This window comes from Megascapheus bottae, chromosome 14, assembly GCF_031878675.1.
Source record: "Megascapheus bottae isolate mThoBot1 chromosome 14, mThoBot2.hap1, whole genome shotgun sequence".
NCBI lineage: Eukaryota > Metazoa > Chordata > Mammalia > Rodentia > Geomyidae > Megascapheus > Megascapheus bottae.
In genome coordinates this window covers 43,556,418-43,573,332 of record NC_143522.1, presented here as the reverse complement: position 1 = coordinate 43,573,332, position 16,915 = coordinate 43,556,418, and the positions used below count along the sequence as shown (strand labels likewise).

Sequence of the window (16,915 nt, the reverse complement as noted above, 5' to 3'; positions counted from 1 at the left end):
GAGTCCTTAAGTACAATTTCATTTTCAAGTTTTGATTTACAGTTTATTTTTTAACATTTCAGCTGGGTTTACACAGTAACTATGAGTAAATGTGCAAATTCACTGAAATATTTTGATGCTGAGTTTACATCATGGCAAACATTAGAAATATACTAAGAAATGACTCACTACTGCATGATTTCTGATATAGATGAGTCAAACCATGTTCCTTCAATAAAAATAACAACAAATGGATTTTGCTATCCAACACGTTTATCTAATAAAGCATACATTAGTCATGATCCTAATATAAACATTAAAGGCATTCTGGTATAGATGAATAATGAACTTGATTTTTCAATACTTAACCCTAAGTCTGGGCTTTACACATAACAACACACACCCTCCCCTCAACACAGAACAGAATAGTAAATAGAATTAACATAACAACCTTTTATTTGCTCTTTTTGCAAGAAAACTGCTTCAAATCTTCTTGATCAACAATAGCAAAATAGGTCATCTAAAATAAATAACATTTTGACACAGAGCTGCTGAAGGATGGATGAAACACTAACATGAACAGGCATGTTCAACCTTGGCAGTGCCATCCTGTAGTGACTAAAGTGTGCCCACGTCCACAAACATCACAGCCAAAGGCGCCAAGGACGTCTGACTTCATGGTCCAGATAAAGGATTTGTCCAAGCAACCACAAGCCAGCAGCTTGTCTGTCTTGACTATTTCATTTTTTCCACAAATCATCTACCTAGAAAAAAGCCATAGGACGGTTTCCTTTGACAGGCTGTTAGATTGTACGTATAGAACAGCAGTAGCCCGGGAGATGCAAAAAGGAAAGAGTTGGAAACACATTACAAAACCACATGCTTGGTCATTCCACAGGAAAGCTTAAATGAAAAGGCAACTAGGTCGTCAGTGCAGCTGCTGGCTCCTCTACTGGGCTCTGTAAGAGGCTCACCAGCACTAGGTATTAAAGATCCTTCTGACACCTTCCATGAAGTATCCTGTCAGCCTGTCTGTTGCCCAGACTGCTGCATGTGTGTTTACTCTGTTTTATTAAGGTAGGTTCATGTTGTTCAGACATGAACTTTTTACGTTCCTCCAAGGGATCATTTCAGAAGGATCTCCCACACGCTCTCTAACGAGGCTCATCCTCACGACTGCCCGCAAAGGTCGACCTGTTTACTGGCATTGGACTGTGTAGAACAGGAAGTTTGTGGTGCATCTTGGGTTCTTAATGAAGTTCGGCAACAGAGGACTGAACGCATGAGTCTCAGGACTGGAGGTCTGAGGATGGCAAAGACCCAAGGGTCGATTATGGAATTAATGGATAAAAATCTAAGAGCTAGGAGGTCCCACTTTTCCTTTTTGGAAGAGGTTTCATTCATATAGGCAAAAATCTGTAAGAGGCAGAGAGGAGAAATGCTGTTAGTTCTGTGCTAGTACCAGCAGGCAGGCAGTCTCCATTGAGATGTGACTGCGTGTTGGGAAGGGAGCCTTTTAGCCATCATGTAAATCGTAACACGTGAATGCAAGCATGTTTTCTGAGCATAATAATTAACCTAGATCTTCTGCTCTTGTCATTGAGAACAGAGGGAAATGAACAAGCTTTTCTTGCCACCTAAAACAGAATCTTCACATGCTATCAATAGAACAATGAAAATAGCACTAGTTCTCATTTATATAGCTGTCTTTTTTTTTTTTTTTTTTTGCCAGTCCAGGGCTTGAGCACTGTCCTTGGACTTTCTCAAGGCTAGTGCTCTACCACTTGAGCCTCAGCACCACTTCCAGCTGTTTTTTTTTTCTATGTATGTGGTACTGAGGAATCGAACCCGGGTCTTTGTGCATGCTAGGCAAGCACTCTACCACTAGTTCCGGCCCCTGACTTTTAATAGAATCTTAGGAAGGTGACTATGCTGTACTTATTTCCAAATAGATGCTCTGATTTGATGGCCACAGCTCAGTGTCGGAGAAGCAAGAGATCATCATCAGAGGGGTTTGGGGTTCTTACTCCTGCACTTCTTGGATCTGATTTGTAGCTCTGTATATAGCTTTGGCACCACAAGCAAGACAGTGAGCCTTTGTCCGCACCCTTAACAGTGCTCACATAAGAAGTGCTTCACAATGCCCATTGTTTTCTCTATTCTTGTTGGGAGGATATGGAGGAGCAGAAAGTTAGGTGTCTTGCTCAAGTATCTAAGGATGGTTAGTATTCTAGGCAGGACACAAATTCCTGCGACGCCAGCATAGTGCACAAAATGTGCTAAATCCAGGTCAGGATTAGAACAATGATCTTCAAAACAATGTCCTAAACTCTGGGAAGTAGATGTTTTTGGTGGTGGTGGCAGTTTTATTTTTTGCCCAAGATTGGGACTTGAATTTGATATCTGACCACTTATAGGCTGCTGCTCTCCAATCTGAGCCATGTCTCCAACCCCAACAGATGTATCTTTACACACAGAATGAGGTTTCAAACTCATACCCACGCTCCTCAGCTTCCTTAGCTCTTTAGCGGGTAGCATGCCTTTTTGGTTCAACTGAAAGGAATGGAATGGTATGTGCCTGGTTGACTTGAACATTTCCATAGAGCTTACAGGAAGAAGGAAAATAAGTGTGGGTTGCACCTTACCATGTAACATCAGTTCTTTATACTGCTCTGGGGACCCTCTAACCAGTAGTAGTCTGTGACTTAGAGAGCCTTGCCCTCCTTTCCCCACACTTCCTCTCCAGTGGAGGGAGTAGTTCATTCCATTTTTCCTGGTACTTACTCTGAGGCTTCTGGGGACTAGATGTACCAGGCAAATTGCAGAGAGAGTGAGAGAGAAAGAGAAGTTATCTTCGGGTTGCTTATGTTAGGACAATTGCAGGGAAGTCTGGCAGCCAGAGGTGTTTATGCTAGAGAATCTTGGCATAGAGAATGGAGAGAAAATTGGGCAGCTGGGCAAGGAAAAAGAAGAATTTGATGATGGGCTTCCCAGATCATGAGAGAAAGAAGGAGGAGGGGGAGGAGGGGGAGGAGGGGTAGGAGGAGAGGGAGGAGGAGGAGAGGGAGGAGGACAGGGAGGAGGAAGAAAGGGAAGAGGAAGAGGAGGAGGGGAGGAGGAAGAGGAAGAAGAGGAGGAGGAGGAAAGATAAATAATGGAGCAATAACTTCCTAGTAGATTAACTACTTGCATTTTGAAACATGCAATGGTGTGTCACACAGATTTTGGAGGTTCAAAATTCAAGGTAGTGGCATGCATAAATCTGATGGGATGAAATATGTTAGTCAACACATCCTCATACATACCTGTGTGCATATGAGTAACTGAGAATTTGCAGAGAAAGGTTATAGCTGAGTTTAAGTCCAGCCAGAGAAGTTAATAATGCCAATTGTCCAGCTAAGACAAGTGGTAAGTCGGGGCTCCGCAGTTCTAGCTCCACCCATGAAGATGAGTCAGGTTTTCAGCAGAGAAAAACCTACGCCACAGTTTCTGATGGCTTTAGAGAGTGACTGAGAAATGAGAAGTGAAAGACGGGTTTGGGAATATGACACAGGTCTGCACTGTTTCCTTTCCTTTCATCCTCTATGCTGGGGTAATGTCAATGTTTAGAACTACTTAAGATATACATTTCAGGAGGTGGCCAAAGCCTTCTAGAAAGCAGTTCCTTTCCTTGAAGCTTGCACCTTCCTTCCTTCCTTCCTTCCTTCCTTCCTTCCTTCCTTCCTTCCTTCCTTCTTTCCTTCCTTCCTTCCTCCTTCTTCTTCTTCCCCTCCCTCCCTCTCTCCTTATCTTTCTTGCTTTATGCGCATCCTAGCACTAGTGCTTGAACTGAAGGCTAGGGAAAGTTCTTTCCCTTATTTATTTTTATTTTTTTGCTCAAGGCTGGTGTTCTACCACTTGAACCAGAGCTTTTGCTGGCTAATTGGATATGAGAGTTTCATAAGAGTTTCATGGACTTTCCTGCCTGGAATGGCTTTGAATTATGATTCTTAGACCTCAGCCTCCTGAGAAGCGAGGCATGAGCCACTGGCTTCCCTTTGGCCTTTTGTTTTTTATGTAGAGGTTGCTACTTTTAATCTTGTACTTCTTGGATTTGATCTATTCTTGTTAAAATGTGGAATTCTAACAACTTTCAAGTGCATTATTCAGTGACATATATTCATATTATCAGACACTGTATTGTTTATATTTAAATTTTTCTGTACATTATGATGTTTTGATATCAAAACTTTCTAGCAGGAAAACCTGTGAGACTCTTATTTCTAATTAATTACCAAAAAGATGGAAATGAGGCTGTGGACTCAAGTGGTAGAGTGCCAGCCTTAAACAAAAAGTCCCAGGGATAGCACCCAAGCTCTGTGTTCAAGCCCTGGGACCAGCACAAGTAAACAACAACAACAAATAACTTCCTTGCTGAGAGACTAACCTTCCTTGGGTTGGTAAATTCATGGAGACCAAAAAAGGGCTCAGCTAGAAGCATGTCTTTACAACACTCAGGGCTAATCAATCCTAAGACCTATCTCCATCAACTTCTAACGGGCAGAAGGCAATATTGTTCTGCCTTAATCATCCCTGGGCCAGGTACCAGGCAACAAGAAATGACAGTCCTGTCGCTTTCAGCCTGCTGAGGATCATCCAAACGAATCAATCTAAAACCTTGCCTGCACCGCCTTTCCTGTGGAAACTTCAATAAAAGCTGTAGCTCTGGCTCTCCCCTTCTTCCTGCCTCTTCTGCCACCTGACAAACTTGCAGTGCTATTCCATGCATCCCCACTGTGCCACACCTATGCCCCACCACGTCTCCTCTTGTAATGCGGTGACTTTACCATAGCATGAAAGGACATTGAGCAACAACTCTCGCCACCCTCTGGAGCAAGTGTACACGTACACATCTCTCTCTCCTGTCAGCTGATCTTAGATTGTTAATGAAAGACTGGCACCGGGGATGTAAGAAAATGTGAGATTCTAGAATTTCCATTCAGAGGTTGGAGGGATTTTTTTTTCAACTCTGTTTGCATATAATGCTACTAATATAGTTTCTGTGGGAAGAAAACACTAAGTAGTAATCTGAGTTTTCATCCCTTCATCAGACTCTCTCTGCAGGGCTGCCCAAGAGTCTGGCTGCACAGACCTGCAAGGCTCAGCCAGTGCTACTTTAGCATTGTCTCTAGCAGCCAGTGGAACACTTCATCTTGGCAATGACCAGGGGCTGTTGGTTTAAACAATTTCCATGTCTTGAATGCAATTACAAAGTGGGTTCAGAATTTTACAACACATGAAGATTTTGTCTGATCACTGAAATCACCTGGAAAGCTTTAACATATTCTGATGCTTTCTTCCTTCCCTTAGAGCTTAAACTTTCTTAATCTGGGCAATAACAGTAAAGATTGAGAAGCACAGCTTTAGAACTTTACCTAAAACCCTTCAGTTTTGGAAGTGGTGTTGTGGCTCAGTGGTAGAGCGCTAGCCTTGGGCTAAAGAGTTCAGGGACAGCAATCAAGTCCAGAGTTCAAATCCCACGACTGACAAAAAAGGGGGTGGGGTGGGAGTTTGGCTTAGTGGTGGAGTGCTTGCCTAGCATTCATGAAGACCGGGGCTTGATTCCTCAATAACACGTACACACTGTGCTGTGGTTCAGGAGGTAGGGCCCTAGCTTTGAGAAAGCCCAAGGACAGTGCTCAGGCCATGTGATCAGTCCTAAGGACTGGCCAAAACAAAACAAAACAAAATCCTTCAGTTTCTCGGGATTATTTATCAGACTTAAAAGACTTATGTGGCCCTAATCAATTAAATGAGTGACTTAAGTTTCCAGACTTCATTCAGTGCCTGATCATTTACATACAATCTGATTTCGTTTTGGAAACTGAATCTTACAGATCACAGCTAACATTTATTAGACACCTACTGTGAACTTGCTATGATGTTAAGAAAATCATAAATCTGTGTTGAATCCTGACACAAACCTACACAGTTCCTACCCCATTTTAGAGGGGAGAAGGCCTAAATTTAGAAGACTGGACACTTTACCTAAGGTCACACACTGGGTTGAAGAGTCAGACTGCCTTATGTGACACTTCACTGGACATTTCACTTCACTTTGTGTGACTTTACGGTTAGCTCATACTGCGTAGACATCCATCTAAGTCCTTGATGCAAAGTTACTTTATTTATTTATTTTATTGTCAGGGTGATGTACAGAGAGGTTACAATTACATATGTAAAGTAATGAGTACATTTTTTGTTGTATGTTGTTACCCCTCCCTGATGCAAAGTTTTATGTGAGATTTACCAGTGACTGGTTGAGATACAGGTTTGTAGAGACTTCTCTTCAAAGGAGTCTTGAAGGCGTATAGTTAATAATATTCCTGTTTACAGATTAGAAACCTGTGGCTCTTTCTAAGTTGCTTTTGATTTTCTCTAAGGCTTCATTTCCCTCCAATACCTGGTTAGCTACAGGCATCTGTTTTATATGCTTCTCTATTTTCTGAAAAACATTAGGATATTCTGGCAATAGGATTTGCACAATAAAATCTTTGTAAGATCCCTTCCAGGGGGATTATTTTCAAGGTATATGAGTTTTAAGAAAGCCTGCAAATCACAGGTGTGCTGTGACAGAAGGAAACAGGAATCTACTTTCCTATTTGACCTTAAGGTCAAACTGGAGCGTGGATATGGTTCCAGGAAGACCAAGGCCTTGGTTTTGTGCTTCTCAGGATTAAGAGGCAGGAATGCTAACGTCTGGAGCTCTAGGCCTGCATAGTTCAGGACAGTGACTCTTAACTGAAAATAATAGGCACAATAAACCATATATTTGGGCCTCCTGAAAAGAAACACTTTACAAATGATGTCACAGAAATCCACGTACTGTCCAGGCAGCATGAGTCAAGTACTCTGGCCTACAGGAAGTTTCAGCCCTATTGTACTTTCCCTCTCTCTGGCCCTTCCTACCTCCTATGACTGGATTTCAGGGTACTTAAGTCTATTACTGTTAGGGGAAATTTTAGGCAGCAAATTGCTGTAAGAAATAGGGACTTTGGTACACCTCAACGATGGGAGTTGAGGCACGATGGACAAGCTCAAGGTCAGAATGGGGGATCGGTGGTCAGACACTTCAAAATCAGGCAACAGAGGCCAAGTCAGAAGACCAAGTTGTAGATTAATTATCTATTTTAAGCCCCTAGCTAGAAAGAGATCTGTCTCTATTCTGCTTTGCTCCCCCTCCACTCCAGACTTCATACTTCAATGAGCTCTTGACAAGCCAGAGAAGAAATAGACCATCTCAAAAACTGTTTTTCTTATAAGCAAATAGCCTGACCCTACAAACAAAAGTGATGACACCTCAACAAAGATGTAGACATAATGCATAAATTCTCTTTTGGGAAAAGGACCATGTGGCTTGCAGTAATGTAAAGGAACTTTATCTCCAAAAGGTAATGTGCCAGGCATGGTGGCTCATACCCATAATCCTAGCTACTCAAGAGACTGAGATCTGAGGACCAAGGTTCAAAGCCAGCCCAGGCACATAAAGACCTCCAATTAACCTCTCCAATTAACCTCTAGAAAATGGGAAGTCGGGTTTGGCGCAAGGATTGGGCAGTAGCCTTGAGCTGAAGAGCTCAGGGACAGCATTTGGGCCAAGTTCAAGCCCCACGACCCACACACAAAAAGGTAATGTGCATGATTTTTTTAATGCCAGTCCCGGGGCTGGTAGAGCTCTAGCTTTGAGAAAGCTCTACCACTTTAGCCACAACTCCACTTCTAGCTTTTTCTGTGTATGTGGTACCAAGGAATGGAACCCAGGGCTTTGTGCATGCTAGACAAGCACTCTACCACTAGGCAACACTCCCAGCTGTAATGTGCATAACTGTCTCAACTCTCCCCAGATATATCACTAATGACACCTGAAGGATAAAAGGGTCTTCAGGTTGTTCACTTAAAATACCACAAGGCAAAGTTCAATGGTAGGTCAGCACAAAGATTTTTGGATTTCTCTTTTGTTCCTACCTGAATTGCTCTGTTTTATATATATATATATATATATGTAATTTGTCAATTTTTATATGAGATTTCAATCCCCATGCATGCTCTGCCGTACTTCAAAAATACTGGGAATGAACAGGTATCTATTCGTTATTGTTTACTTGAATTTGTTCTGGTACTGTGAAGATCAGATATCCACTAATCAGATTTACCTAGAAATTATAAGACTAAAGAATTTGTAAAGATGAAGACATTTTTAGAATGAGTCAGTGGTTTGTTCTTGAAATTTTAGAACTGAATGAGATGCATAAGCACTTTATCCTAATGGCATGTGGAAAACAGTTTAAAATAACCACAATTCTCAAAGTGGTGGGAATGTAGCTTGACACAGCCTGGAATTGGGGATACAAACTGTATTTGAAACAAGCAATAGGCATTCTTGTGTATCCTGTGCTATGTTCCATTTCAGGAGGGAAAAAGAAGCTTCTATTTATCACTGTGAAATGATGACAACAGCTGATTAACATAAGGAGGAATTTATTAATTTACACAATACTCCTTTAGTGAATAAACAGTTTGGAATATGTTGTTGGTCTCATGCACGATTTCATATTAGACAGCCAAAGTAATGTCATTTCCCAAACACCACATGTTTTTTTTTAAATCACTAAAGAAATGTTTTATGTGCTCTAATGGAAGATTTTATGGGAAGGGTAATCTGATTATTTCTTAATTTAGATTCGCATTTATATTAGCCGATCTTCTAAAAAATCCCTGTCTCTGACTACTTTGTGGAGAACAAAAAGGAAATGATATCTATGGACCTCACAGATCCCCCTCAAGCTGACATGAACAAGTCATTGCCATTTTATTTTTAAAGCTAACAAGTTGGAGTGAAGAGGCAAAGCAGTCCAAATATTTGCAATGTGTTCACAATTCTCTTATGAAACTTGGTTTAATCTTCTCATATGTTTCCCCTGAAGTGTGTACTTTTCTTGGCCAGTATTACTGGTTGATATGTTGTCTTGGTGCCTTAACTGCCTGGCTTTGCAATCTCCACACCACCACCTACCAGCTGAGGGGCCAACAGAAAAGTATTTGCTTTTATCTGTTCAGTGGGAGTCATCATGCTATGTTTCATAGCCTGCTATAAAAATAATAATGGGGGCCGGAAGTTTGGCCTAGTGGTAGTGTGCTTGCCTAGCATGAACGAAGACCTGGGTTCAATTCCTCGGTACCACATACATAGAAAAAAGCTGGAAGTGGTGCTGAGGCTCAAGCGGTAGAGCTCTTGCCTTGAGAAAGCCCAAGGACAGTGCTCAGACTCTGAGTTCAAGCCTAGGACTGGCAAATAATAATAATAATAACAATATTAATAATAATAATAAGTTACTGTAAAAAGTCATGCTCAGAATCCTTAATGGTGTTGATAATACTGATAGGAGGTTGAATTTTGAATTTTACTTCCCAAACTTTGGAGGCCCTATACTGGCATCGTTAAGGGAAGAAGTGATTATACTCTTCATATCCTGTCCAAATGGCTGATATGAGCAGTTCTGCGGCTCTTAAATCCTCATTCTCTACCACTGCTAGAGTTACTATGGTACAGACTGGTGTTCCACTCATCCTTCATGATGGTCAGAAGTTTGGTCTGCTGGTTTGGGGGCTTTTGTTTTGTTTTTGCTTTTTGTTTGTTGGTTGGGAGGGTCTTTTGGCAGTTCAGGGGCTTGAACTTAGGACCTTGCACTTGTTGGGTGAGCTGCCATGCCCAGCTTGTTGAAGGAGATCGCAGTTTCACTAATGGCTTGAGCTGGCTTTGAACTACAATCCTCCTAATCTCTGCCTTGTGAGTAACTAGGATTGCAGCATGAGCCACAGTGCTCAGCTGATCCACTTTTGAGGGAGAGAAAAAGTATGTCCTAACTGTTCTGAGGAAGAAATGGGCAAAGATGTGGCTGGCTCTTATTTTCTGGGATACAAGAAAGGAAATTACTTGGAATACCTTGATTAGTACATTCAACAAGAAAAGCTTTTTTCAGTATAATACTTCCAGACATGTTTGGTTAAACAAAACAAATAACTAGTATCTATTTCATATTTTCCCTAATTTTTAGTTTCTAGAAAAATCTAAAACTGTCTACATAGTTTGCATTTGATTTTTTTTTCATTGGCCTATGTTCACTGCATGGGAATTTCTGACATAGATTTTTTTTTCTCCTATAAGTCTTTGCTCATCTCAATGCCCCTATGTTAAAATAGGTGGATATGACTCCCACTTGGGGTGGGAGATTGGAATGGGCCATTCTGACCACAATTTTAGTGTGAGTCAAGTAGAATTCAATGACTTGGAGTCATCATGAATTTCAAACCATCGAATCAGCCCTTAATCAGAATAGTCCAGGGCTTCATAAAGATAAAATGAAAGATACTCATCATCATCATCAGTTATCACCTGACAAAAGCAATCGATGGTCATTGTCAATTTCCTCATTAAGACGTGAGTTTGTACCTCAACTTTCTGCTTTGTGCCTCCTGGACGATCTATAGTTTATGTGGCTGGGATGTCTTGGTAGACAGATGTGAGCTTAGTTGGCCTTCTGGTTACATTCATACTGGTATCCATTTATATATTATATGTATTCCTGCTGTCTGGAATCTTTGCTATGACTATTTGCAGAAGAAAACCTAGAATATATTTCGCCAACAACGTTGATTCTAAGGTGTAGTTTGGTGGAGTTTTAAGACCATAATCTTCATCATCTCCCCTGCCACTACAGGGGAGTGATTTAGATGAACATGACATCTAAATAAAAATACAGCTTGGAAGCAACCACTCACTCCTTCTAACCAAGCTTCTGGCTCTTACCCCTTCCTTTCGGCAACTCTGGAGGTAGGCAAGGCTACTCGTAAATGAGGGATATAGGAAATACACACAATACACACACACACACCTAAATATCAATATATTGACAAGGATGGAGTCCTTGTGATAAAAGGCAAAATTTACATGGAAAGAAGGAATCTGCTGAAAACCATTGCTTGTCTTGTCTTTTTTAAAAAGAAAGTCATTTCTACAGTAGGCCAGTCGTGGTCAAGATTGGAGAAGGGGACCATTTTCTTCCTGATTGCCTGTTCTAAATGGCTTAGGAAGGGGAATCAAGTGTATGGTAACCACCGGGCCATCCCCAGGCTGTACAAGTAGCTGGAGGTCTGGGATGTTTTTCTATTTACACTTAAAAAAAGAGTGTCATCCCAATTCCGACCAAGCACTCCCCCATTCAGGAAGTTTATGTCCCTTAAGTTGATTTTTGTTGTTTAATGGGACTTGAAGTGTTCTCTTTCATAGACAATCTTTTCCTAACCCTCTTCTCCCAAGCCTACTTGGCCTCTAAGAAAATGAGAAGGTTTTTCCTGGTAAAAACAAAACAAAAACATAAGTTATGTTCATTTCTGCCCCATAACGTTTCTGTAGCACATTCTCTTCTACTTAGTGTGGAATGGATGCCATCTCTAGACACTCATTGTTCATCATTGAAAAGGGCGTCTGGGAACATCTCCCATCTATCCCCTCAAATGTAGGACTTCAGACCAGCTTCTGCACTGCCCAGGTAGAAGTGTGAGAACAGTGAGGACTGCACAGAGAGAACGTAAGGAGAGAGTGAGTTCACTGGGAATGGGGGGCCTGTGCCTTTCTTTCCCCTCCCTGAGGTCAAGTGGATGAAGATAATGGGAGTGCTCGCTTTCATAGATGATCTTTGGCCTCCTCTCCTAAGCTCTCCCAGGGATGAGGGCAGGGCAGGAGGCAGGAGAAAAGCTACTTGTCTAGTTTTTACAAGTCAGACCTGTTAATATCAGGCACTGGCCATGTCTTTCTTTTCCAAACTCTCCAGCTCCTATACAGTAGAACGTGTTCAGACACTGTAGACTTTACTACCCATGGATGTGAGGTGGTCTGCACTCACGGCATTAGAACTGACCACGGAAGTTGCCCTTAACCAGGGCAGCAGCCTCATTGGAACCTAGGCTCTGGCCTTCATCTCCTCAGGCGTCCCCACTGCCCCTTCCCTTAGGTGGACCAGCATAAGAGTAGCTTGTATGAGCTCGGCTATACAATTCAAGGAGCATTACTATGAAATGTATTCCTGTAGTCTGTGTGTTGCTGACAGTGAGGTTGAGAGGGTAATTTGTAAGAATGACAAGTGACTGCTCTGGACAGATGATAAGAGCTTAGCAAGAACCTCCACTATACAGCTAGCATTATCTCTACAGAACGTCAGGGATGTTCGTGGCTCCACAGTGTTATACTCAACTATCTCAATTAAGAAACCTGTGATTTACATGTTTGTTAGACTTTTAGGACCAATGACGAATGCTCTGAACTTCTACAGTGGAGAGCTATTTCAACGGCAGCTAGAATTACTTTGGATTGACAATTACCAACCTCCTTCCCTCTGTGGAGAAATGGAAGGAAGAACGTGGAAAACTGGCACCAGCACCAAAACGTGAGAGCTACAGTGTTGGTAGCGAACTGACCCCCAGGATAGCCGAGAGTAACTGGCCACCATCAGAAAGGAAGGGTTAACTCCTCCAGAGCCAAGTGATCCAAAGATGGGAAAGGAACAAGTGAGTGTGATGGGGGGTGGGTTGCCTTAGAGAAGAAAGAGGCCAAGGCTCCAAGAAATGCCAGCTAGGTGATACCCAGGTGCCAGAAATAGGTTAGGGAGGAGGAGGAAGGAAGTGATGTAAAGGTGAAAAGCAGAAGGAAAATGTTATAGATCTTTCTAAAATTAGGACATAGATATTTTTTTTTCCAAATTGCAAAAACAAAAGTTTGTAGGGTGGGGGTGGGGGTGGGGGTGAGGGTGAGCCTGGCAGGGCTGCACAGAGCCAGATGGCCTGGCTGTAGACCTAGGCCATCTCTGCTTATGGCTGGTGGCCCAAGCCTGTAATCCTTTGCTACTCAAGAGGCTGAGATCTGAGGATTGCCATTTGAAGCCAGTCTGGGCAAGAAAGTCCCGTGAGACTCTGGTCTCCAGATTTAACCAGCAAAAGGCTGGAAACGAAAGTGGAGCTGTAACTCAAGTGGTAGAGCACCAGCCTTGAAGGAAGAAGCCGAAGGGGGCGAGCGCCCAGGCCCTGAGTTCAGGTCCCAATCCTGGAGCAAAAAAACCCACCCCAGAGGAAGCAGGGAAGGAAAAGGATCAGGTGTGAGAGACTCACTGTGAAAGGCAAGGAGCAGACGGCGAAGGTGATGGTCATGATGGCCAGGAGAATGAGGTGGTCCGCCTCCTCCGCCATGGACGTCCACTCGCCTCGGCGGCGGGGCCCCAGGCCGCCCCGCGCACTGCCCCCCGACGGCCCGCAGCGGCTCCTCTTCCCGCGGCGGTGCATGCGGACCAGGCTGAGGATGACGCTGAGGTTGCAGGCCAGCACGGCCACGATGAGCAGCAGCAGCACGGTGGCGTAGAGCTGCAGGTAAGCCGTGCGCCCGTGCCGGATGAAGCACCAGGTCCCCGGACAGTACTGGACGTACTCGCCGTAGTGGAGCAGCGGCAGGGAGCAGAAGAGCAGCGACGCGGCGTAGACGGCGGGCAGCACCGCCAGGCCCCCGCGGCGAGAGAAGCGGCGCTGGTAGAAGTAGGGGTGCCCGATGGCGAGGTAGCGCTCCAGGGCCATGGCGAAGAGCATGAGCATCGTGGCCAGGCTGAAGAAGGTCATGGCGAAGGCGAAGTAGGTGCACGCGCGGCTCTCGGGCTCCAAGGCCACCAGCGTCTGGTTCCGCGCGTACGAGGCCAGCACCACGGGGCTGATAAAGCAGGTGCCCAGGAGATCGGTGAACACCAGCTCGGTCACCAGCACGTGGAACAAGGAGATGGGGTTCCGGCCGCTGGCCCCGCGCCCGGGATCCCCTCGCCAGCGGCGCGCCAGCAGCGCCAGCGCCACCAAGTTCCCCAGCACCCCAGCCGAGAACATCACGGCGCTGATGGCGGGGCTCTCGCCCGAGCGGGGCCACTGTCGGCTCCCGCAGTCCTCGTCCTGCCGGGAGGCATTGGAGGCGTCGCCCATGGTGGAGGGAGCTCCCGCGAGCAGAGGCGCGCGCTCCGCTCCCCGCCGCTACCTGGGAGGAGGAGGGTCTGAGCGCCCGAGGATTCCCAGACCCGGAGGGAAAAGGGGAGGGACTGAAATCCCGAGCCCCTTTCCGGCCCCCAGCACGCCCCCGAGGGCAGCCTGGCCCCGGGGCCCCCTAGCCGCGCACCCACCGGCCGGTCGAGGCCCCCACCCCACCCCCCGAGTCTTCCCTGGGCCGACCCGGTCGTCCTCCGGCGCGGGATCGTGAACCGGGCCCCAGGGGAGCGCCCCCGCCCCCAGCCCGCGCAGCCCCGGGGCGGGCCCAGGCGCGGGCCGCCGGCGTCCCGGAGCTGCAGGGGTGCCGCTGTGGGCTCCTTCCCCGGGATCCGCGGGTCCCCGACGCTGGACTGGGCCGTCTGGTCGCAGCTAGCCGCGTGGACTGGTGGACTGGGCGCAGGGAGCTGTGAGGAAGCGCAGGACCCACCGAAGTCTGGGATAACAGGGAAGCAACATGACTCACCCAGCATCATCGAAGTAAGGAGGCAGATTGAAGGCTAACATCTTTCTTTTTCTTTAACATTCCCAAATTCTAGCAGCACGAGGGTGAAACAAAAATCAGGAGGAAGTGAAAAGCAAGCCTGTCCCTCCAGACATCCCCAAACCACGGGCACCTGTTTACTACTGTGTTGATTCACTTCCTACTAGCATTTCGCCTTTTCCTCTGACACCAGAGCGACAACCACTGGTTTAGGCAACCTTAAAAAAGAAAATTGTTTCTTGTAATGATATAAAATGGTGTTTGTGACCACAGCTTGTAAACGATTGCACTTCATTAATCTCTACTTAAGGTCAGTCTTGTATGAACAATGGATAGATTTAGCCATTCGGCTTTTCCCATTCAATTATCCATGCAGAGCCCATCAGAAAGACCCTATCCCTAGTAGTGTGTTAGGAACTGGCCAGTTTCTGAATGGAGCTGACAAAAATGGTGACCTATCACCTATTAATATAATTACAGTATCGTGAAAGGAGATAACGATTGATATTTTGAAAAATCAAGCTTGGACTGAAGACTAAGTAATTTCTATCCCCAGCACCACAAACAACAACAAGAAAAATCCAGCTTGGCTGGGCATCAGTGGCTCACGCCTGTACTAGCTACTCAGGGGCTGAGATCTGAGGACTGTGATTCAAAGCCACCCAGGCAGAAAAGTTCATGAGACTCTCATCTCCAATAAACTACTCCCCCCAAAAAAGTCTAAAGTGGAGCTGTGGCTCGGGTGGTAGTGTGCTAGCCTTGAGCACAAGCTCAGGGACAATGCCGAGGCCCTGAGTTCAAGTCCCAGGACCTGCACCAAACCAAACCAAACCAAACAAAAAATCAGCTTGACATATAATTATTTGGGTAATTAGATGCCACTAGAAAGGTGGTATTCACTTGAAAGAGAGTATCCTGGAGACTTAGGAAAATTGGCCCAGGGACTGAGCTCAGGCAGGGAAAGAGAAGTCTTAGATGTTTGGAGGAAAGGGGTGATTGCCTGCCTCAGAGCTCATTTTGCCACAGCCAGCCTCTTAGTGATTGTTTTAGTTTACCTGGATTCTGGCCTGAAACTGGAATGAAAAGGAGGATTAACAATAAAAAAAACAAACCAAGCGTAATTTATTGACTGGATTACTTGAAGAGCACACAGGCCCATTTTCACACAGCAGTCACTACCTCTATCTCTAAGGACGTGGTTGGGGGCTGGTGAAAGTTGAAATCATATTACAATTTTCTTCTCCTTTTTGTTTCTTTTTTCTTTCCTTTCCTCCTCATTTTTTTTTTTTTGAGGTATACGTTTGTTTTTTGTTTTGGTTTGGTTTTTTGTCTGTCATGGAGCTTGAACTCTGGGCCTAGGCGCTGTCCCTGAGCTCTTCACCTCAAGGCTACTGCCCTACCCCTGGAGCCACAGAGCCCCACTCCCATTTTCTAGTGATTAAATGGAGATGAGAGTCTCTCATTCTTTAGTGCCTGGGCTGGCTTTGAACCCCGATCCTTAAATCTCAGCCTCCTGAGTAGCTAGGATTACAGGTGTGGGCCATCGGGCCCGGTGAGATATAGGTTTTGAACTCAGCATTTCCCACTTGCCAGGCAAATACTCTACCACTTGAGCTACACCCAAGCACTTGTTGCGTTAGTCTCTTTTTCAGATAGGATTTCTCACATTTGCCTCAGGTCAGCCCCTCAACTGCGATCCTCTTACTTCTGCCTTCTAAATAACTGGGAATACAGACTTGTAACAGCATGTTTTCTGAGAAAAACTTTCATTAACTTTTGCCTGATTTGGGCCCCAAATGGACCCTGGATCCCCTTGTCTCCACTTTTCCAGTTCCTGGGATTGTAGGCAGGGGCTATAACATCTCATCATCAGCCTTGCGTATATCCTCTCAAGCAATGAGGAAACATTACCTGAGTCAAGATTGTTTCTCAGTAGGCACACACTATGAATCTGCTTTATAACATACTTCTGTACTTCACTTTTACTATTAAATAAAGGACTTTTGAGTGGTGAAACTTGAACTGGGTTCATTTTTCAAATGGTTTTAGACCTTTTCTGTTTCTATAAATTCCCTTTTTACAAAAGCCTATTACTGAACCTTTCCTATATAACCTTCTCCAGGCATCTGGTAGCAAGGCTTCCCTGACTTTAATGAGTACCAGAGTCAGAGTGTAATTCAAAAATCCTCACCTCATCCCTTTCTCCCTTTTGCTACTATTCTCCACACCAACTCAATCCCGAACCAAGAGGAGATTTACACAGAGCCATGTGCACATCCAAGGACCTTGATGACCAAGCTCTGAACACATTGCTTTCCACGAAGCTACTCTGTAGGCCTGGGAGATGCC

General features: G+C 44.8%; 1 protein-coding gene across 1 annotated transcript; it reads right to left on the bottom strand.

Annotated features, from left to right (window-relative positions):
• On the bottom strand, nt 1-14,107 carry Ptger2 (prostaglandin E receptor 2). Its single transcript, XM_090345457.1, has 2 exons — nt 13,180-14,107; nt 1-1,395 (listed from the first exon to the last, which is right to left on the bottom strand). The coding sequence occupies exons 1-2, from the start codon at nt 14,023-14,025 to the stop codon at nt 1,150-1,152; spliced, it is 1,092 nt and encodes a 363-aa protein (XP_090201583.1). The 5' UTR covers nt 14,026-14,107; the 3' UTR covers nt 1-1,149.
• Between the last annotated feature and the right edge of the window lie 2,808 nt (nt 14,108-16,915).